This window comes from Bufo gargarizans, chromosome 3 (assembly GCF_014858855.1).
Source record: "Bufo gargarizans isolate SCDJY-AF-19 chromosome 3, ASM1485885v1, whole genome shotgun sequence".
In the NCBI taxonomy this organism is placed as follows: domain Eukaryota; kingdom Metazoa; phylum Chordata; class Amphibia; order Anura; family Bufonidae; genus Bufo; species Bufo gargarizans.
This window is the reverse complement of record NC_058082.1, coordinates 595,747,592-595,770,200: the sequence shown is the minus strand read 5'-3', so window position 1 is coordinate 595,770,200 and position 22,609 is coordinate 595,747,592. Positions and strand designations below refer to the sequence as shown.

Genomic DNA, 22,609 nt, shown 5'->3' with positions numbered 1-22,609 from the left:
TCATTGTCTCCCCTGTCATCGGGCGCATGCGCCGTGCAGTGAAGATGCATACAGCGCCTGTACTTGTGTGGATGGAGAGGAGGAGAGAGAGGGGTTCATACTGTGTGCATGACACTGAGGAGTTAAAAAAAACAAAAAACGCTGTGGGTGACCTGCCCACTTCATTGGCCCAAAGCTGAGGAACGGCGCTCCGTTGTCACATGACCGATGGTGTAAACATTGTTAGGTAAAGTCATGGAAACCATTTTGGTGAGGAAGACCCCTTTAAAGGGATGTCACAGCTGGATCCATTGCTTAATTCTGGAGAAAAATGTACTTTTAATTCATATGCAAATGAGCCGTTAAGTGCACCGAGGGTGCACATTTGCCATATTTACTAAAATAAGCTACTTTCACACTAGCGTTTTAGTTTCCTGGTATTGAGATCCGTCATAGGGTCTCAATACCGGAAAAAAAACGCTTCAGTTTTGTCCCCATTCATTGTCAATGGGGACAAAACTGAACAGAACAGAGTGCCCCAAAATGCATTCCGTTCCGTTTAGTTGCGTTCCCATACCGGAGAGCAAACCGCAACATGTTGTATTTTGATTTCCGTCCTGGGATGCGGAGCTAGATCCAGCATGACCCCCAATGCAAGTCAATGGGGACGGATCCGTTTTCTCTCACACAATCTGCCACAATAGAAAGCGGATTTGTCCCCTATTGACTTTCAATGTAGTTCATTATGGATCCGTCTTGGCTATGTTAGAGATAATACAACCGGATCCTTTCATAACGGATGCAGATGGTTGTATTATCAGTAACGGAAGCTTTTTTGCTGAACCCTGCCGGAACCAGCAAAAGACCATAGTGTGAAAGTAGCCTAAATGAACCTAGAGGCTCCCTACAATCATGGCTAAGGATTTTTTTTTATTCTTTTTGTAAAATCACTCATTTGTCTTCCAGCACCGCCGAATAATCTGAGGATGGAGGCGCTAGACTTGAGGTACCTGCTGAAGTGGGACTGGGACTTTGATCAGTCTCCGAATGTCACATTCTCTGTGGACAGGTGGTAAGTGCTCAAGAAACGTCCCCTAAGGCAATCTGTCAGCAGGTCTGGCAAGGCTAAACTGCTGACTGCACTGGGTAAGGGCCGGGGAGAGCAGGACAAACATACCTTTTGTGGAGCTTTTGTCATCAGGAGCAGTGTGGATATGAACTTTTACTCTGACAGATTCTGCTCCTTCAAGTGCCCAGGAGGCAGAGCTTCTCTATGAAGTGTCCTTTGCTGAACTACATGCCTATGCAAACCGTTAGATAGGGAGGTCACTGGTGACAGATTTCCTTTAAAGGGGTTGTCTGGGTTCAGAGCTAAATCAGGACATACCCCCGTTTTTACCCCTCTGGCCCCCCTAATATGAGCATCGGAGCATTTAATTCTCCGATGCTCTCCTTTGCCCTGCGCTGAATCGCGCAAGGCAAAGGCTTTTTATGGAGTTCCGGTGACGTACCAGGTTCCCCATAGAGACTGCTAGGCAGAGGCTTCCACCCAGCGGTGAGCCTGGAAACGTCACCGGCACTAATGGGCGGGCTTTAGCGCTGCCCTAGCCTGTAAAAGCAGTGGTTTCGCCGAAGTTATGTTGCGGCGCCGGCCTCTACATAACTTCAGCGTATGCAGCGCCAGCTTTCTTGCTGCCTTACATTTAAAGGGAGTCTTTCACCTAAAATGACCATTATACACCACAAACATCATGATATCCATTACATTCCCCATATTATAATCTTACCTTTCATATTGCTGTCCGTCGCCTATTCTCTCTTAAAAACGCTTTTATTCCATATGCTAATCAGGTTCTGAAGGTGCCCAGGGGCGGCGTTTATGCGGCCGGTGCCCAGGCTCCACGGCGCTGTTCAAATCAAACCCCTCCCCTTTCACCCCTCTGGCCCGCCCTCGGTTCTTCAGATACCATCCTCCAGTCAATGACCAATCCGGCGCCTGCGCACTCCATTACCCACTAGGGCAGAGGCAGCAGAGCGTTTAATGCGCATGCGCCGGCCCGTACATCCCGATATTTTGGCAGTTTACTTCCGCCGGCTAGATCGGGATGTACGGGCCGGCGCATGCGGATTAAACGCTCTGCTGCCTCTGCCCTAGTGGGTAATGGAGTGCGCAGGCGCAGGCGCCGGATTGGTCATTGACCGGAGGATGGTATCTGAAGAACTGAGGGCGGGCCAGAGGGGTGAAAGGGGAGAGGTTTGATTTGAACAGCGCCGTGAAGCCTGGGCACCGGCCGCATAAACGCCGCCCCTGGGCACCTTCAGAACCTGATTAGCATATGGAATAAAAGCGTTTTTAAGAGAGAATAGGCGACGGACAGCAATATGAAAGGTAAGATTATAATATGGGGAATGTAATGGATATCATGTTTGTGGTGTATAATGGTCATTTTAGGTGAAAGACTCTCTTTAAACCATTTTCTAGAAAATGATGAATGAGGCGGGCCTGCCGGCCTGTCCCCTTCCGTGCCCACGCCACGCCCACTTTTTTAGACTTGGCGTAAGCGGGGAGAAGTTGCAGATTGCGCCTAATATAGGCGTATTTTTGATTTTACATGGCCCTCTAAATATTTAATATTGTATATGTATAGAAATACTACACAACATGTAACATTACTCCTGTGTCTTAAAATCTGTGTTATATATTTATATATATTTTTGTTTTCTTTTTTTTTGCTTCTTTTGTTATACCTTTCATTTATATTTACTTATTCGACAAAAAAGAACAGGGGACTACGTTCCCGAAAAGGCTTGTAAAAAATCAAATGTTCTGATTTATTGATTAGAATTGAAAATCTCGATTAAAAAGAATATTTTAAAAAAATCTATAGGTCACCAATATACGGCATACTGCGCCCCCTACAGTATAGGATAGGAGTTCTGCGGCCGTATAAAGGGGGACCCATCCACACTGCTGCAGAACCTCTTGTCGAAAAGTTAGTTGGTAATTCCTGCCCCTCATTCACTGACAGGCAGTCCCTCATCTACTTCATAGCGGCAGCATTTCTACTGCAGCTGGGACACATGACTACAGCATATAATGCACACTGGAGCTGCTGAAGAACCTCTTTTTTTCAAATCATAGAGAGTGGGCACCATATATCAGTCAGTAGAAGGAACTTCCCAGGACACGTCATACAGGCTGTCGTAAAACATCCATCTCTGCTGGTAATGAGGCCAGGCAGAACATGATTCGGCTGCAGCTTCCCGGCTCTGTCATAGGAATGCTTCCCTAGGGAGTGATTTTAGAGAGGAAGTCGCTAATTTAATTTATTTCAACATTTAAAGCAGATTTTTCATCGCAATATGACTCCCTAGTTAAAGGGGATTTTTTTTTTATTCTAAGTAATAGCGCCACCCTTGCCTTGTCGCCTTCACTTAAATAGGGCTGCAATCCACGTGTGTGAACGATGACGAACTAATACCAGTTCCCCTTTGTCTTCAGTCAGAATCTCGCTGGAAGAGATCGCTGTGCGAAAATAAAGGGATGTGAAAATATAACCGCCACTCAGTGTCACACAGCGTTGTCTTTCAAAGGGATCCATATCCTCCGCGCCTCTGTGTATGACGGCCGAAGAGAAGAAAAAAGCTCCAGCGTCATACAGTTCAAGCCACACGATGACAGTAAGTATCAAAATCATCAGATAATACGTTCGAAAACCTAAAGGGGTTGTCTGACCTCAAACATTGGTGGCATGTCGCTAGGACGACCTCTGTATGTAACGTAAGGATCGCCCTCCAGCAGTACCATACGGTAAAAGGTTTTTTTAGGCGTTTTCTGGCAGTGTGTATAGTGTCATACAGGACTTATTTATTACGTTTAGCGGAGAGGGCGGCAGCCACGCCATCTGCGGACTCCAAAAGGACGTTCTGAACTTTTTAAGTTGTGTGGGGGCGGCACGCAGTTACAATACCTTTCCGTAATTGATTGAAACAATTGGAAAACTTTGAAAGTAATGCAGAATTCTCGGTGGAGAAGATAATGGCTGCAGTGTGTCCAAGCTGTGGAGGCCCATTGGGTTCAGTCTTCCGTTAGTTTATGTTTTAAGGGGATAAAGTTAGCCTTAATGGGTATTCCCATCTCAGACAATGATCATCAAATACATATACATGAACAACCTGCGATTTTGCAAGTTCTCCCACTTAGAAATCATGGAGGGGTCTGAAATTCACATTGTAGGTGCATTCCCAACTATTGTAATTCCAGCGTCACCTTTTTAATCACTTTATTAATTATTTACCTGTGGATGGTCACGTGGCCGGAGAGGAGGGGGTGAGGTATATCGCACACCCACACCGGTTCATTGTAGGCTTGACAAAGCGCAAGGTGCGCGAAGCGGCTGTAGCCTGACCTTTTGTGCAGTGCCTGGGTCCGACCTTTTTTATCTTCAATAAAGCTGCCAAAGTTTATTTAACGGTGAGTGCCGCCGCCTTTTCTTCTAACCCATAAGTTTCTATTTTGATTACGCGGAGCAGGGCACCACTGATTGTCGTTATTTGTCTCGTGCGTTGAAGGGTCTATTAGACGTTATACACACCCAGCAGTGCCGGCTGCGTTTTTCTTGATGGACCTTGTGAGGTGGTAGTTGTGCCTGGTTTCTCAAGGTGTAAGCATAGAAATGGTCTAAATGTAAGACGGCAAGGAAGATGTCTTAATTTTAGAAGCAGCGGTGGATCCGCCGAAGTTATGTAGCGGTCGGCACCCCCCTTCATAGCTCTGGCGGATCCGGCGCAGGGCCTTATTAAAGAGGACCTTTCAGCAGTCCAAACTTTGTAAGATAACTATCAGGCTGTGTAGAGCGGCGCCCCGGGATCTCACTGCACTTACTGTTATTCCGGGGCGCCGCTCCGTTCTCCCGCTATGTCCCCCGGTATTTTCGCTGATTTGGTTATACTGGGAGGAGCCTGCCCTTTTTCTCCTGGGCATCTCCTTCTCCCAGGCTGTAGCACTGGCCAATCACAGCGCAGAGATCACAGCTTGGAAGGTTTTTTCTCCCAGGCTGTGAGCTCTGCGCTGCGATTGGATAGCGCTATAGGAGAAGGAGACACCCAGGAGAAAAAGGGCAGGCTCCTCCCAGTATAACCAAATCAGCGAAAATACTGGGGGACATAGCGGGAGAACGGAACGGTGCCCCTGAATAACCGTAAGTGCAGTGAGATCCCTGGGCACCACTCTACACAGCCTGATAGTTATCTTACAATGTTTGGACCGATGAAAGGTCCTCTTTAAGACCATTGTCTAAAACGCTGGTCCTAATAAATGTGCCCCAGTGTGTTATCCTCCCATCCCAGCTCAAAATGTATTCGAATTAGTTTGGCCATTCGATGAGGAATATTAAGGCGACTCTCTAGTCCTAAAGTCTAAAATGTCACTATCCATTACACATGTTTGTGTCATCAACACTAGTTCTTCGGGGAAAGGGGGGGGGGCGTGTTTTAGACTTTTCTGTAGCACCCAGCTTGGGGCAGTGTGAGGAGGTGGCGGCCATCTTGAAATAAATCCATTGGGGAACCAGAACAGGGAGGGCACCAGGTATGTTGACTATATGTGTAGATAGGACTACGCCTATCTACAGAACAGGACCCCCCCCCCCCCCCCCCCAATGCAAAAGAAAGCACACCGTGCATGCGTGCCGTTCTCTCCATTAACTTCTATGGGAGTTCCACTCCCATAGAAGTGGATGGAGGGTGGCCACGCTTGCGCTGCGTGGTCTCCTTCATTTTGGTGAGGGGGCCTATTCTGGAGATAGGAACAGGTCCCTGAGTTGGAACTTGCACCTTTCTGACTTTGATAGCATATCCTACCAATATACCACCAATGTCTGAGATGAGACAACCCCTTTAAGGTTATTAAAGGGATTGTCCAACATTTTTTTTAGAAACCGCTCAGAATGGTGTAAAATAATAAAAGAAAGTAATCTTCAACTTACCTTACCCCACCGGCCTCTCTACTGCTTGGTCTATTCTGTGAGGTTTGAGTAAAGGAATCTGTGTAAATGGTTGATTTGTGACATCTCTCTGACAGCTGTTGTCGGGCCACCAAAAGACTTGATGATGCGTATTGTCAATAATGAATTGTTCGTTAATGTGAGTGCCCCCGAAGGGTTCAGAAATACAGATATAGATGGCATCTGTGGCTGGCTGACTCACCTGGAATACTGGACCAATTCTACGCACAGTTCGGAGGTAAGTTGTACCTTTGTTAGATTGCAGAACTACTGTGCGCTCCTATCAGTCAGGCACATCTTCATCAGTCTTGTAGAAATAAGTACATTTCTTCATCTTTTTAGCATTTTCTGAAGGTTTTTTTTTTTTTTTTTTTGGAGCCCCATTCAAGCTGGGAGCGGCGGCTTCCTTTCTCACCCTGCAGGAGGGCCAGCTTGACTGTCTGTTAGCTGTACTGTAGAAGTGAGCACAATATCTTCAGTTGAAGACACCGTGCTCCCTTTTGCTCCACAAGGTTTGAGGAGAAAGAAGGTTGATTTATTTGGGCATGGTCGAATAAAGGTCGACAGCTTGCAGGACCTGTGGGGTCAGTAACGGGCACCGCGCTCTGGATACTGCCTTTTATTTGATGCAGCGTGAGTGATAAGGGAGCAGTGAGCAGTCTGTACATCAGCCACTTCCTCTGGCAGGGCGTGATAGGTGTCCTAAGACGGTGGGTCTGGGGACCTTCACAAGGACCCTGGCTGCAGCTTGCAATCGCTTCGCCGCGGAGGGGGACAACAGTAGCCGCTTCAGTCCATCTAACCGCTCCACTTCTGCGCCCATCTATTGACCTTAGGGGTTAAAGGGGTTGTTCAGCAAAATAAAATTGTTTTTAAAATTCGGAAGATCTCATACTTATGTGTAAAGTACCTTGGTTAAAACATTTCCAAACTAGATACAAGAGGGGAGAATGACGTGACCCTAGAGGGAGGCCATATTGGTGCAACGCCAAACCCTAGGTAGAAAGCCAAACCTCTTTGGTCTCGTGAGCAATTTCCTCCAGAACTTTCAGTCTGCAAACAAGTGATAGAAGGCTTGGACATTTGTAATCAAGGTACGTTACACACATGTATAATACCTTACTTTATTCCACTGGATAAACCATTGAAAGAACCAGGATCAGAGTTATCTCTGATCCACCCCCCATTGCAGCTGAGTGTCCGTTGTATATCGCTGCCGACACCCGCAATGAACAGAGTGCGCTCAGGTTCTGTGCCTCTCTTTTCTTCTTTTTCTATAATACAGTCCAATACTTCTAGAGGCCATCAGCTGCCATAGCAATCATTGACACCCGCAGTCGCATTGCAGAGAGCGGGGTGTCGATGGAGTGACTGAGGGAGCCCTATCCAGTTTAAACCACCCTAAGGGGTTAAATGGCTGGGATGGGAGTTATCGCCAATCCTGGCCATTACAATAAGAGCTCGGCTGTCAGTCACAGCTCCCATGGGTTTTGCGTGGACTACTGCTGGGCCCCTGCGATCACTATGGTGCACATCTATGTGGGGAGCCCTACTGATGACATACATGTAGATCACATTTTAGGAAGGGGTTAAACAGATGAGAAGTTAAAAAACACTTTGTCTGAACTGAACTTACAGTCACTGACCAGAAATGTATGTCAGCTGAAGTTTTTCCACTTGGTCAGGACCATGGCTGAAATAAAAAAAAGTGACAACTGATTTTCTGAACCAGAAATGCACTCTGAGCACCTCCCTTCCCCCACTGTTATCTATAGACCCTATAAAGCGTAATATGAATTTTAGATGTTAATTTGTAGAGCCCTGTCAGGGGCCCGTCAGGAATCATGTTGGGCATTTTTACCTGACCAGCGTCTTATGTGTTTTCCTGTGTTATAGGTAACGGTTAAAGAAGAGAAGCGGCCATTTTTCAAGATTGAGTCTCTGAAAGATTCAACCACTTACTGCGCCAAAGCAAAGATGAAGTGCAAAGACAGTGACAGGAGCAGCCTGTACAGCCAGGTTGACTGCATCACAACAGGTGCGTGAAGAGCCAAATGATAGATAGATAAAAGGAATTACATACTCAGTGGTTTCCGTCGGTCATACAGTATATATTATTACTTTCTATACACATTTAGCCCCCCCCCCCCCTCCCGCAGTCCTTGTCCTGTTCAGATGAAATAAATATGTTGTCTTCTCTTTTCTTCTAGATCCCAGGTCCTATATGGTTGAATGGATAATCGGATTCACCATTTTTGGAGTAGTCCTTCTTTCTGTCCTTCTCTACATCTGCTTCTGCCCCTTAAAGCGTTACATCAAGCATACATTCTTCCCTTCCAGCAGACTGCCATCATGCATCGAGCAGGTAGGAGACGAGATCAGAAGGGCCACGTCCATCAGGTCTACGTCCCGGGACGCCACGTGTACATACCTGATAGTGGACTCCTGACATGCGGCTGGTTACAGGAGCGAGGGCTCGGATACACTGCCGCCAGGGATACACTGCCGCCTGCCGGGACAGGTTTTAGCTAAGAACATTCCACTCACTTTAATGTTATATTCTTAGTGTTATTTTGTTTTTTCAGGGTTTTGGCGAGTCGTCCGTGGATTCTACCAAGCGTGCGTTTTTACTGCCTGAAGAAGAGACCACAGACCGCTGCTCCATTGTCCGGAACTCCCATACTGAAGATTTGGTGCAGATTCATTCTAAAAGCTCCCCTCAAGCCAGCAGCCAGGATTCTGGAAACTATTCAGATGAGGGTCAAAGCACAGGGGAGGCCGGAACGTGCGCCCAGTGATCCTTGTGTATTGGGGACGGTATAGCTGTGGTCGGAGACTGGTGGTTCTCCTCCTACAGGCGATGATGGAGGAGGTTCATAGAAGGGACAGTTTCCCTCCCCCTAAGGGCCGACAGTCCAGATCCGGTGGAGAAGGGAGTGCTGCTCAGCTTCCCACCACCCAGTTGCACAGCCCCCTCTTTCCATGGGCAGCGACTTGAATACAAACATGCCTTGGCATGGGGGGGGCGCAGTCTTTTTGATATTTTTCTTTGGTGCTTCAATAGGGGCTTCCAGACCATTTTATACACAGATCACCATCTTGCAAGATGTCCGTCAAGTACCCAGGCACAGCACGGCAAATGGCGACAGATCAGTCCTATCGATATTGTGCTGGTCAGGGTCTGAATCTCTGACGTCATCGGTATTGAACAGTCGGACAACCCCTTTAACGTGGCCCCGGGCCATATATAGGGTCTCTCCACTTAGGGTGGTTAGGTTAGGTTCAGAATTCTGTGCTGTCGAAATACTGTACTGTACATTGTGGCACAGAACATGTAATACCGCTCTGCTCTGTAGAGAGGCGCTAGTAGGCAACTGACGCACTCGTGCAGGTGTTGCAGAATGTCCGTGCTGTTCGGCTAGATCTTCCATCCAACCACACGTGTTGCAGATTGGTGTTGGCTTAAACCTTGTTCCATCTCAGACATTGCTGGCGTGTCACTATCATATGGCATCAGTGTCAGATAGGTGCGGGTCCCAACTCCGGGACCGGCACCTATCACCAGAATGGGACCCCCGAAATGATCGGAGAACAGCTCTGTGGGACTTCAGAAAATAGCCGTCAGCTGGCTTAGCTATTTCCTGCAGTCCCATAGAAGTGAATGGAGCTGTGGCCACGCAGGCATGGTGCACTCTCCATTGATTTCTATGGGACTTTTCTGAAAATAGCCGAGCACGCTCATTCTGCTTTTTTTGGAACTCCGATAGAAATGAATGGAGAGCACAGTGCGCATATGAGTTGCACTCTACTTTCTGGGTTCCCTTCTGGAGATAGGTGCAGGTCCCACCTCTAAGATCCGTGCCTATCTGACTTTGATGGCTTATCCTAGCGACATGCCTGCAAGGTCTCAGATAACACAATCCCTTTAACCTAAAGCCATTGTAACTGCAGTCACTACTAGTGGGAGCGTAGGAGCTACCGCATCCCGTATATTATTGGGGTCTATGTATGTACAGTATGCATTGAGCTCCCTCCAGTGGCGGTTGTAGGTAACAGCATGTTCTCTTTTAAATATATGTCTATGCAGTTCTAACTAAAAAAACAAAGGGTTCTCCAATCCTATGAAGGCATATTACTGAGCACAGAATTAAAAAACAAAACAAAAACTAAAAATAGTGTTTAAGGACGGGCATTCCCTTTAAATAGTGAATCTCTGTACTACACTGTTTGGTGTACATTTTAAGACTCTTTATAAGAGTGTTTTTTATGCATTTTCCTTTACTGATATCACATGCTTTTAATACGCTAAAGAGTTACACAGGCCGGGGGTCTGACCCCGACCACCACATGCCTAAAATGAAGGAGGCAAAGTGCTCTCTGTAAAGTGCCATGGCCCCTTCAGCTTTTTGCTGCACTTTAATTGCTATTGTTCACAGAGCACTAGATCGGGGGTTGATATACCATACTTGTTAATGGTTGGAGACCCCTTTTTCTTACCCATCTCATTGGGGGACACAGGCCTTGACCATGGGTATAGCTGTTGCCGCTAGGAGGCGGACACTAAGCACACAAAGTGTAAGCTCCTCCCTCTTCAGCTATACCCTTCCTGCAGGGACCAAGCTCATCAGTTTAAGCTTAGTGTCTGTAGGAGGCAGACCTTCCTGCGTTGCAGGTCTGCTGATTTACTAACTTTGTCTCTCTTTTTTCTAGCGGGAAGCTTCAGGCAGTCCGGGTAAAAACTGCCTGCACTCCCACCCAGGAGACGGGAGACCAGGGGGTCACCCAAACCCCCTGCTCGTTACCGCTCTCTAGAAGAAAAGGAGGATCAGAGGTCCCTGTAAAAAACCTCTGTCTCCCGCCAGCAAGCGCATCACCACGGCCTCTCCAGTGAAAGTCCCCTCCGTTTCTGGTGTAGCGTCCCTCACCAAGTGGCCGCACACCGAAGGTGGTGATTCGGCTGGAGTTAGGGGGGCAAAAGATGTCGGACAGGTGAGTAGGAGCAGTGCTCCCCTCCACCCTCCCTCCAGTAACCCCCTCAGTACCCCGGCCAGTATTCTGTCCTCCCCACGTGTGGACTTGGGCAGCAATCTCCTTTAAGGGTTAACATACTTGGGACACTGCTGCAGCAAGGGGGTGGCTGCTTTCTTTGTACACGGCGTGCGTCTGCTGCGGCTTCCCGGGCTAACAGCGTTCTCTGGAGTTCACCGGAAGAGGTAGTGGCGGGGTTTACTCCCCTGAGCGCCGCTTCCGGGTCGGCGCATCGGTTCTGGGGCAGCCGGGGCCGTTGTTAATGGAGCCCTGGCTTCTGTGCAGCCTATTTATGCAGGGTCCCCCCATGGCTTATTGTCCCTGGCCAATATCTGAGACAGCTCGGGGATGCCGGGGGGGGGGGGGGGATAAACGGGCATTGGAGCCGACAGCGCAGGGCTTCTGTCCGCCCCGCCCCCACGTCAGTGGCAGAGCAGTGGGAGAGTGGACTCCTCCCACTTCTGGGTTTTTAAAGCTCCTGGCGGGAAATGAGGGTCTGACTGGCTTTTGGAGGGACACAAGCTGGGTAAGTGTTGTTTGTCCCTTCTTGCAGGGCCTAACCTTCCCATTTGCCTGGGGTGACAGGGGTGTCATTATGTCTGAACCCAGGCCCCAGGTCCCGAAGCAGGCAGTCCCTTTGGTGCTTCATTTTGCCTGCTCAAAATTTCCATTCCCTCAGTCAGACTCCCTCTGCTTTGCATGTGCTGCGCCGCTGCCCAACTTATGGAAGAACCGGAATGGGCGCGTTCCCCGGGTGGTGCAGGATGTCTCCAATACCAACAAAGCTATTGTGGATATATTGGGGCGTTTGTCGGCAGAAGACGGGAGACCAGGGGGTTGCCCAAACTCCCTGCTCGTTCCCGCTCTCCGGAAGAAAATGAGGACCAGAGGTTCCCATAAAAACCTCTGTATTCCTCCAGCAATCGCATCACCACTGCCGCCCCAGCGAAAGTCCCCTCTGTTCCGGTGTAGCGTCCCTCACCAAGGGGCCGCACACCAAAGGTGGTGATCCGGCTGGAGCCAAGGGGGCAGAAGACTTTGGGGCAGTCCTCTGACCGGTCCGACTCTGGGGCTCATGCCCATCGCGACCGCCCCACAAAATGGACCAGAACTTCTTCCCTTAAAAGGGGTTCTGTGTGTCCTCGGCCTCTCCTCCTGCTAGAGAGTCTCACTCCGACATGTGCTCAGCTGAAAAAGCATGTTCTGAGGAGAGACGGTCAGATGAGGATGTTGTCTCACCGGAGGGTCAGTCGCCCAAACTATCCTCCATGGTGGACAATTTAATTACGGCACTTATTGAGACGTTGCAGATTGAGGATCCAGGTCCGTCATCTGCCTGCGCGGGTGTTTCCTTTAGGAAGTCCCGTCATTCGCACAAGTGTTTCCCCAGCCACCAGGAGTTTGATTCCTTTCTCTCCAAGGAGTGGAATTTCCATGATAAGCATTTCATGTTTCCAAACGCTTGAACATCCTTTTCCAGAGGATTTGACTAAGAAATGGTCAGCTCCACCTATAGTGGACACGTCAGTTTCCCGCTTGGCTAAACATACTACCTTGCCAATGGCGGATGGGGCTTCTCTTTCTGATATCAAAAATAAGAAGCTGGAAGCGTTTGCAAAATCTTCATTTGAAGCAGTAGGCACCGCGCTGCAGCCGGTGTTTGCCTCTACATGGGGGCTATGGGAGAGTGGGCAATTAATTTACGTCAGAGTCTCGACTCGGGAGTCCCCTCGGGGGAACTTGCTGATGTGGCCCTGCAGCTCTCGCATGCCAGTGCATATATTTGTGAAGCATCTTTGGACGCGGCCAGGTTTATGGCTCGCTCGTCAGCCCTGTTGGTGGCTATTCGCCGTACCCTATGGCTCTCCTGCTGGGTGGCGGATATTGCTTCAAAAGGGGACCCTGACGGCCCTCCCCTTTACCGGCAGCAGAATTTTTGGTAAGCACCTGGATGAGATAATTTCAGACGCTACAGATCGTAAGAGCACTTATTTACCACAGAACCGGGAGCGGTCTAATAAGTCAAAAAAGCGGAAGCCTTTTTTTCGTCCCTTTCGGAGTTTTTCCGGCCCCAAGGTAGCGTCCGATAAGTCGGCCGCAGGCCAGAAGCGCAAGCCTTCCTTTAAGCCGCGGCCTTCCTGGCATTTCTGTCAACAGGGCTCCAAGTCCTTTAACCCTAAGAGTTCTGCTGCATGACGGGCGGCTCCCAGCGCCCTCCGTTAGGGTGGGCGGCCGGCTTCATGTTTTTCGGTCTGTTTGGCTGGCTCACGTCTACATGGGTCAGGGAGATCATTGCAGAGGGCTACAAGCTGGACTTCAAGTCCTCCCCTCCGTCCCTTTTTTTCAGTCGTCTCCCCCGCAGCCGCAGATTCTTTTTTTCTGGCAATTCACACGCTGCTGCAGCAAGGTGTGATTGTCCTGTTTCCTGCACAAGACCGTTTTCAGGGGTTTTACTCCAATCTCTTTGTGGTTCCCAAAAAGGGGATGGTCCGTCCCGTTCTGGACCTCTAGGCGTGTAGCCGCTTCCTTCGCATCCGCAGATTTCGGATGGAGTCACTGAGGTCGGTCATTGCGTCCATGGAACCGGGGGAAGTACCTGTCCTCGATAGACATCAAGGACGCTTATCTTAACGTGCCCATATGTGTCAGTCATCAGAGGTTTATCCGGTTCGCAGTAGGTCCATTTTAGGCCAAGGTGTTCTTGCCTCTAGAAAAACTATCTGCTCTTCGTCTGCAGATTCTTCTCTCTACTCAATTCCATACCAGAACGCTTCAGCGAGCCATTCTGTGCAGCTGGGCTTACTCCCCAGCCTCCTTGGATCGGCCAATGCGTCTCCTTGCCCTTCAGATGGTGGATGTTCTCTTTGTGACATTGGGCCGACCATCTCAGGGGTTGTCCGGTGCGGGTGCAGTCCTACAACTCCACGGCGGTGGCATACATCAATCACCAGGGTGGCACCCGGCCCCCGACAGTTATGGAGGAGACGGTACTGATTTTCAGCTGGGCAGAGAAACATGTTCCGGCGCTATCGGCAGTTCATATTCCAGGCGTAGACAACTGGATTGTGGACTTTCTCACCCGGGAGCGTCTCAATCCCGGCGAATGGGCTCCTCACCCGCAAGTCTTTCGGGACATCTGCGAGAGGTGGGGTCAGCTGAATGTGGATCTCATGGCCTCACAGTTTAACAACAAGGTCGAGGACTTCGGCGCACGGTCCCAGGAACCCCAGGGCCCTGGCATGTGATGCACTGGTGATGCCGTTGAGTCGGTTCACGTTTCCTTACGTGTTCCCGCCTCTTTTGCTCATTCCGCGGCTTTTCAGGAAGATCAGGTCCGAGGGACAGCCCATCATTCTCGTGGCCCCAGATTGGCCGCAAAGGGTGTGGCACGCATCCCTAGTTGCATTTCTCGCCGACAAACCTTGGTGTCTTCCTTTCGGAAGGACTTGCTGTTGCAGGGGCCGATCTTCCACCCAAATTTAGGGTCGCTACTTTTGACGGCATGGCTGTGGAAGCCGCCGTACTGAAGGCTCTGAATTTTTCGGATGCAGTGGTTCAGACTATGATTCATGCCAGGAAGCCGTCGTCTTCCAAAATCTACCACCAGACTTGGAAGTCCTAGTTTAGTTGGTGCGAGCAGAGACAGCTGTCTCCCATTCGTTTTTCTTTGCCTCGACTTTTGGCTGTCCTGCAGTCGGGCATGGACTTGGGGCTGGCTCTCAGCTCTCTCAAAGGGCAAGTGTCGGCTCTCTCCCTTCTTTTTCAGCGAAATTTAGCTTCGCTTTCGGAGGTTCTGACTTTTCTGCAGGGGGTGGCACATGTTTCCATTCTCCATTGATTCCTTGGGATCTTAATCTAGTGCTCAACGCTCTCCAATCTTCTCCGTTTGAGCCTTTGCAGCAGGTGTCGCTGCGCTTCCTGTCTTATAAGGTGGCTTTTTTGTTTGCAATTACTTCTATCCGTAGAGTGTTGGAACTCGCGGCTTTGTCATGTCGGTCGCCTTTCCTGGTCCTCCATCAGGATAAGGTGGTCCTTCACCCTGTGCAGTCATTCTTGCCGAAGGTGGTGTCGACATTCCATCTAAAGGAGATTATTCTTCCTTCATTTTGTCCGGACCTGTCTCATCCTCGAGAACAGTGGTTCCATACTCTGGATCTGGTGCGTGCAGTGCTTATCTATCTGTCCCAGATGGCATCTTTCAGGTGGACGGATTCCCTGTTCGTGATTCCAGAGAGGCTGAGACGAGGGCTGGCAGCATCAAAGACTTCCATTTCCAGATGGATTAGTTTGGCTATTGTGGAAGCATACCGCGTTAAGGACCGGGTCCCCGCCCTTCCGGTTGACTGCTCATTCGGCTTCGGGCAGTGGGGCCTCTTGGGTGGTGCATCACGGGGCTTCGGCCCTTCAGGTGTGCAAGGCGGCGACCTGGTCGTCTTTGCATACTTTTTCCAAGTTTTACAGAGTGCACAGCTTTGCATCTTCTGACGCTTCTTTGGGGCGTAGTTTTGCAAACAGTGGTTCTCTGATTGGCAGGGGGGTTGTAGTTACGCCCACCCTCAGGGACTGCTCTGGAACGTCCCATGATCAAGGCCTGTGTCCCCCAATGACACGGATGAGAAAACTTGATTTTTGTACTCTCCATAAAATCTGTTCCTCTTCTGTTCATTGGGGACACAGCTCCCACCCATTCTTTTGTTTATGGGCCTTTTCGGGCCTGTGTGGTGCTGGGTTTGCACATAATGTGGTTTTCTTATGTCCGGCTTCTCCTACTGCTTTTGCACTAAACTGATGAGCTTGGTCCCTGCAGGAAGGGTATAGCTGAAGGGGAGGAGCTTACACTTTGTGGGCTTAGTGTCCGCCTCCTAGCGGCAACAGCTATACCCATGGTCAAGGCCTGTGTCCACCGATGAACGGAAGAGAAACTGATTTTACAATGAGTACAAAAATCTAGTTTTTTTTAATCAGTTTTTATTAACAATTTTTCAATATACAGAAATAAAAAAAGACCCCATCAGAGGATAAAGAAGTAGGTACATACATTTCGATAATACAATCAAATGATACAGTAAACTACCCTTGCAACTGTATTACTTATAGACTAAGACTTTATATATGTTATGTACATAGGTTTTGTATTTATATGTGGAATTATACAATGTATAACCATATTATTTGTACAGTATGGCAGCATTATGTATGACCTGTATAATACTGTAGGTTATGTGTACATATGGCAGCATTATCTGTGTGCACTCTATGGTGACACTGTGTGATGCTTTGCGTATTTGCACCACCACATGCAAAAAAAATGCAATTTTTTTATACTTTTGTCAATCTATATATATATAAAGAAGGATATTTGTATGTGTGTGAGTGTATGTATGTATGTTCCGCGACCACTCAAAAACGCAACCATCGATTTCAACGAAACTTGGTATACACATCCCTTGCTACCTGGAAATAAATCTTGTCGGGGTCACAGCTCTCTAGGGCGTACCGTTCCTGAGATATTCCCAAAAATTACCTGCATTAGCCAATACAAACCTGCAAGTCTTTCTCTTCATATCCCAACTGCCATACACACAGTCACATGTCCCTTATCAGCCAATAGAAGCTCGCAGGTCCTTAGTCTCCACATACACACAGTTTTACTCCAGGTTTCCATAACAACCCAGCCATTTTTCTTCACTGCTGTAGGTCAGCTTTAGGCTAGGACTACACGACGACAATAAGTCGCACGACACATAGGGCACAACTACACTGCTAGATGTGTAGCTCGACATTGGTGCGACATCAATGGAGGGATTTTTGCAACTGTTGTGTCGCAGTCGTAACATGTCGCAGTGCGACACCATAGCCTATCATAAAAATTGTTGAGACAAAATGTCGCGCGACACATGTCATCATGTAGCCCTAGCATTAAAGGGGCAGGGCGCTGTGGAGGTCACTGTTAAAGGGACGAGCACTGTGGAGGTCACTGTTAAAGGGACGAGCACTGTGGAGGTCACTGTTATAGAGGCGTTCACTGTGGATGTTACTGTTAAGGGGGCAGGCCGCTGTGGAGACCACTGTTAAGAGGGCAAGGGCCACTATTAACCACTTCAGCCCCGCTAGCTGAAACCCCCTTCATGACCAGAGCACTTTTTACACTTCGGCACTACACTACTTTCACCGTTTATCGCTCGGTCATGCAACTTACCACCCAAATGAATTTTACCTCCTTTTCTACTCACTAATGGAGCTTTCATTTGGTGGTATTTTATTGCTGCTGACATTTTTACTTTTTTTGTTATTAATCAAAATGTAACGATTTTTTTGCAAAAAAAGACATTTTTCACTTTCAGCTGTAAAATTTTGCAAAAAAAACGACATCCATATATAAATTTTTCGCCAAATTTATTGTTCTACATGTCTTTGATAAAAAAAAATGTTTGGGCAAAAAAAAAAAAATGGTTTGGGTAAAAGTTATAGCATTTACAAACTATGGTACAAAAATGTGAATTTCCGCTTTTTGAAACAGCTCTGACTTTCTGAGCACCTGTCATGATTCCTGAGGTTCTACAATGCCCAAACAGTAGAAAACCCCCACAAATGACCCCATTTCGGAAAGTAGACACCCTAAGGTATTCGCTGATGGGCATAGTGAGTTCATAGAACTTTTAATTTTTTGTCACAAGTTAGCGGAAAATGATGATGATTTTTTATTTTTTTATTTTTCTTACAAAGTCTCATATTCCACTAACTTGCGACAAAAAATAAAAAATTCTAGGAACTCACCATGCCCCTCACAGAATACCTTGGCAGCAAAAAAGTGTGACACATCTGGTATCGCCGTACTCAGGAGAAGTTGGGGAATGTGTTTTGGGGTGTCATTTTACATATACCCATGCTGGGTGAGAAAAATATCTTGGTCAAATGCCAACTTTGTATAAAAAAATGGGAAAAGTTGTCTTTTGCCAAGATATTTCTCTCATCCAGCATGGGTATATGTAAAATGACACCCCAAAACACATTCCCCAACTTCTCCTGAGTACGGCGATACCAGATGTGTCACACTTTTTTGCTGCCAAGGTGGGCAAAGGGGCACATATTCCAAAGTGCACCTTTCAGATTTTGCAGGCCATTTTTTACACATTTTGATTGCAAGGTACTTCTCACACATTTGGGCCCCTAAATTGCCAGGGCAGTATAACTACGCCACAAGTGACCCCATTTTGGAAAGAAGACACCCCAAGGTATTCCGTGAGGGGCACTGCGAGTTCCTAGAATTTATTTATTTTTGTCACAAGTTAGCGGAAAATGATGATTTTTTTTTTATTTTTCTCTTTTTTCCTTACAAAGTCTCATATTCCACTAACTTGCGAACAAAAATTAAAAATTCTAGGAACTCGCCATGCCCTTCACGGAATACCTTGGGGTGTCTTCTTTCCAAAATGGGGTCACTTGTGGGGTAGTTATACTACCCTGGCAATTTAGGGGCCCAAATGTGTGAGAAGTACTTTGCAATCAAAATGTGTAAAAAATGGCCTGCGAAATCCGAAAGGTGCACTTTGGAATGTGTGCCCCTTTGCCCACCTTGGCTGCAAAAAAGTGTCACACATCTGGTATCGCCGTACTCATGAGAAGTTGGGGAATGTGTTTTGGGGTGTCATTTTACATATACCCATGCTGGGTGAGAGAAATATCCTGGCAAATGACAACTTTTCCAATTTTGTTATACAAAGTTGGCATTTGATCAAGATGTTTATCTCACCCAGCATGGGTATATGTAAAATGACACCCCAAAACACATTCCCCAACTTCTCCTGAGTACGGCGATACCAGATGTGTCACACTTTTTTGCAGCCTAGATGCGCAAAGGTGCCCAAATTCCTTTTAGGAGGGCATTTTTAGACATTTGGATCCCAGGCTTCTTCTCACGCTTTAGGGCCCCTAAAAAGCCAGGGCAGTATAAATACCCCACATGTGACCCCACTTTGGAAAGAAGACACCCCAAGGTATCCAATGAGGGGCCTGGCAAGTTCATAGAAAAAAAAAATTTCCGCATAAGTTAGCGGAAATTGATTTATTTTTTTTTTTTCTCACAAAGTCTCACTTTCCGCTAACGTAGGACAAAAATTTATGTATAATCTTATTTCATTCATTTTTGGTTATTATAAGCAAGTGACTCATTACATCACAGACATTGATACAAGTAATATGGACACAGTCCAACACAGGGACACGCAGGACCCTCAAAAACAGCTGAAATATCATAGAGACATTAATCACTAGTGGGACACTGGCGTCCCAACCAAACAGGGAACCCCAAGCAGGGAGAGCTATCAATAAGCAGATTCATTATCCATGTTCTAACCCCCGAAAGCCCAAATACACACGCTAAGTGAGTAAACCTAAACGGAGGACCCAACCACACAATAGACATAAAGACACAGAAGGGAAGAGGAATAGGGAAGGGTACTAAGGAGAGGATACGCCCGACAGGAACCCTACCAAGGAAAAAGTCAGGGACACATCAATCCCCAAATCTCTGCGAATCTAAAAAGAGAATCAGAGAATTGTATCTGTTCTGGTAAATCCCACCTCTCTCCTGACTATCCGCTATCAATTCTTCCATCCTGAGAATGTGTTTTAATTTCTTGGCCCATTCCGACAAAGTGGGAGGGGTAGTGGTTTTCCAGTGCCTTGGAATCACCATGCGCGCCGCTGCCAAGAAGAGGCGTAATGCGCCCTTCTTAACTTGTGAGATTGAGCCAGGAATTAGAGATAACAGTGTAACCTGAGGAGTATTAGCTACTGACTGGTTCGAATAGCTGGTATAGATGCTCAAAACTTTCTCCCAAAACGGTTTTATTAGTTGGCAGTCCCACCAGATATGCAACATGGAACCTTGCTCTCTTTCACACCGCCAGCAGTGATCAGGAACCGACGGGAACATCTGGTGTAGAATAGTAGGGCAGTAGTACCATCTAGAGACAATTTTAAAATTCTTTTCTTTAATTTGAGATGCCATGGACATCCCATGGGAGAGTGCAAAAATCTTCTCCACCTCATCCGCCGAGAAGGTAACTTGCAAGTCCCGTTCCCATTTTGCGAAGCAAGGGGCTCTGTCACCATTCTGGGAATGTAACAGAACCTGATACATGGATGATATTGTACCGCGACCGTCAATGGAGGCCAGGTAGAGTTTGTCGAAGTCTGTCAACTGACCTACCACTCCACCAGGGAACGTCTGACCCATAAAAGACCTGACCTGAGCATACCCCAACCATGAAACTTGTGCAAAAGCCACATTTTGTCTGAGGTAGTCAATGGAGGATAAGAGCCCCGAGGTGACTAAGTCCTTAACCCTCAAGATCCCATCCCCTACAGTTTTGATGAGAAAAGCAGATGGTCGAAGGCCCGGTAAAAATGCAGGATTGCCATGCAATGGGGTCATGGGGCCTGGTCTAGCCGACACCTGTGCCAAGGAGATCCACTTATCCCAGATTGATAGAGCATGTCTTACCAAGTATGGCCATTATTCAGGAGCCGGCCGTTTATCCAATTTAAGCCAAGGCAACGCTTGAAGAGGAAGGGGAGACAGAGACTGCTCCAATCCTATCCACAACTTCTGAGCATCCTTATGAAGCCAGTCCCTGATTCTGGTTAGCACAGAGGCGCTATGATAGATTAGCATGTCTGGGAGGCCAAACCCGCCCAAGGATTTCTGTTTAGTCAGGACTTGCCTCCCTAACCTAGGTTTGCTAGCTTGCCATATGAATTTATTTAGGCCTTTCTGCAGCTCTTGGAAGTACTACCGTGGTACATGTATCGGAACGGTCTGAAAGAGGTAAAGAAACCTCGGTAGGATGTCCATCTTGAAGGCGGACATGCGACCAAACCAAGACAACTTTTTAAGGGAATATTTCTGCATGTCCTCCAGCGTTCTCCTCTGCAGAGGCAAGTAGTTGAGTGAAAAAAGCATATGTAGCTGCGTCGGGATCTGAACACCCAGATGCACCAAACTCTGCTCTTTCCATTTAAAAGAAAAGTTAGCTCTGAGGGAGTTTACATCCGCGTCAGACAGAGAAATGTTGAGTAGCTCCGTCTTGGAGAGATTCACTTTAAAATTGCTCAAGTGGCCAAATCTGTCAAACTCTCGGAGTAGAGATGGAATTGAGATATGTGGGGATGACACGTATAGGAGCAAATCGTCAGCGTACAACGCCAGTTTCTGCTGTCTATTCCTGACGGAAACACCTGGGATGTCGGGATTGAGGCGGATAGCCTGAGCGAGATGTTCCATTTGTAGTACATATAGGAGAGGGGACAGTGGGCAGCCCTGACGGGTTCCATTATGGATCTCAAAAGGTGGTGCTAGGATCCCATTAACCCTAACTCTAGCGGTAGGATTAGTATATAAGGCTGACACATATTCTATAAACCTATGTCCCAATCCAAGATGTTGCAAGGAAGCCAACATAAATCGCCAGTGGACCCTGTCAAATGCCTTTTCGGCATCTACAGACATCAGGCCAACAGCGATCCGACTTTCTTGCACATGGTGAATCAATGTGATAGTGCGTATGGTATTGTCTCTGGCTTCTCTGCCAGGGACAAAACCCACTTGATCTAGGCCAATACATTGCGGTAGAATCAGCCGCAACCTATTCGCCAGGATCTTGGAATAGATCTTAATGTCACAATTTATTAAAGATATCGGCCTATAGTTACCACAAACCGTGCTATCCTTATTGGGCTTGGGAATGACAACGACATGAGCCTCTAGGGCTTGTTTAGGGAAGGGACAAGCAGGAGAGACGCAATTGAACGCTTTTGTCATCACGGGGCTAAGTAGATCAAGGAATCTCTTGTAGAAAGCGCCAGTAAATCCATCCGGCCCCGGACTCTTGTGGCCTTTAAGAGATTTAATCACCACTTTTACCTCAGTCTCAGAGAGGGGTAAATCTAGGTCAGCTCGCTGATCAGGCGTAACCGCAGGCAGGGCCGTCTCAGCCAGATAGGAAGATATACGACCATCTAGGTCAGAGGGCCGCATGTCCGCGAACTGGCCTTTGATATTATACAAGGATGCATAATATTCTCTGAAGGCTTCAGCAATGTGGAGAGGATGATGCAAAGTCTTACCTTGCGAATCCTTAATCTCAGGGATGTAGGATTGCAACGATTTAGGATGGAGCAGTTTGGCAAGGGCCGATCCGCATTTATTGGCGTTCTCAAACAAAAAGCCCTGATACCTTACCCTAGCGTGTGCATGTCTCCTGCTGATCTCCTCCCTCAATTTATCTCTCACTGAGGACAATTCTGACAACAGATCTGGGGTACGAGATCCCTTGTGAAGGGATTCAAGGCGAAGTAACTCATCCGATAAGCTCCTCATGCGTGCCTCCCTTTCTTTCTTCAATCTCGAGCCGTGTTGGATAAAAAAAACCCTCAGAACACACTTCAGTGCTTCCCACTGCAGAGGAGGAGCTGTGGAGTCATTGGCGTGAGTGACCATGAAATCTGAGATGGATTTCTCTATGGCTTGCCTGCAGACCATGTCTTTCAATAAATGTGCATTGAGCCGCCAAGTCCACTCCTTAGCAACTAAA

The 22,609-nt window shown here is 47.6% G+C and overlaps 1 protein-coding gene across 1 annotated transcript in view; it reads left to right on the top strand.

The window, feature by feature from the left end:
* The window catches only part of LOC122930811 (interferon alpha/beta receptor 1-like), a 35,306-nt gene extending 21,594 nt beyond the window's left edge, over positions 1 to 13,712 (top strand). Inside the window, exons 4-9 of the mRNA XM_044284428.1 lie at positions 946 to 1,051; positions 3,482 to 3,660; positions 6,062 to 6,222; positions 7,881 to 8,022; positions 8,195 to 8,349; positions 8,570 to 13,712. Of these exons, the coding sequence (XP_044140363.1) occupies positions 946 to 1,051; positions 3,482 to 3,660; positions 6,062 to 6,222; positions 7,881 to 8,022; positions 8,195 to 8,349; positions 8,570 to 8,782 (956 nt within the window). The 3' untranslated portion in view covers positions 8,783 to 13,712. The remainder of the gene's footprint in view (positions 1 to 945; positions 1,052 to 3,481; positions 3,661 to 6,061; positions 6,223 to 7,880; positions 8,023 to 8,194; positions 8,350 to 8,569) is intronic.
* The last annotated feature ends 8,897 nt before the right edge of the window (positions 13,713 to 22,609 follow it).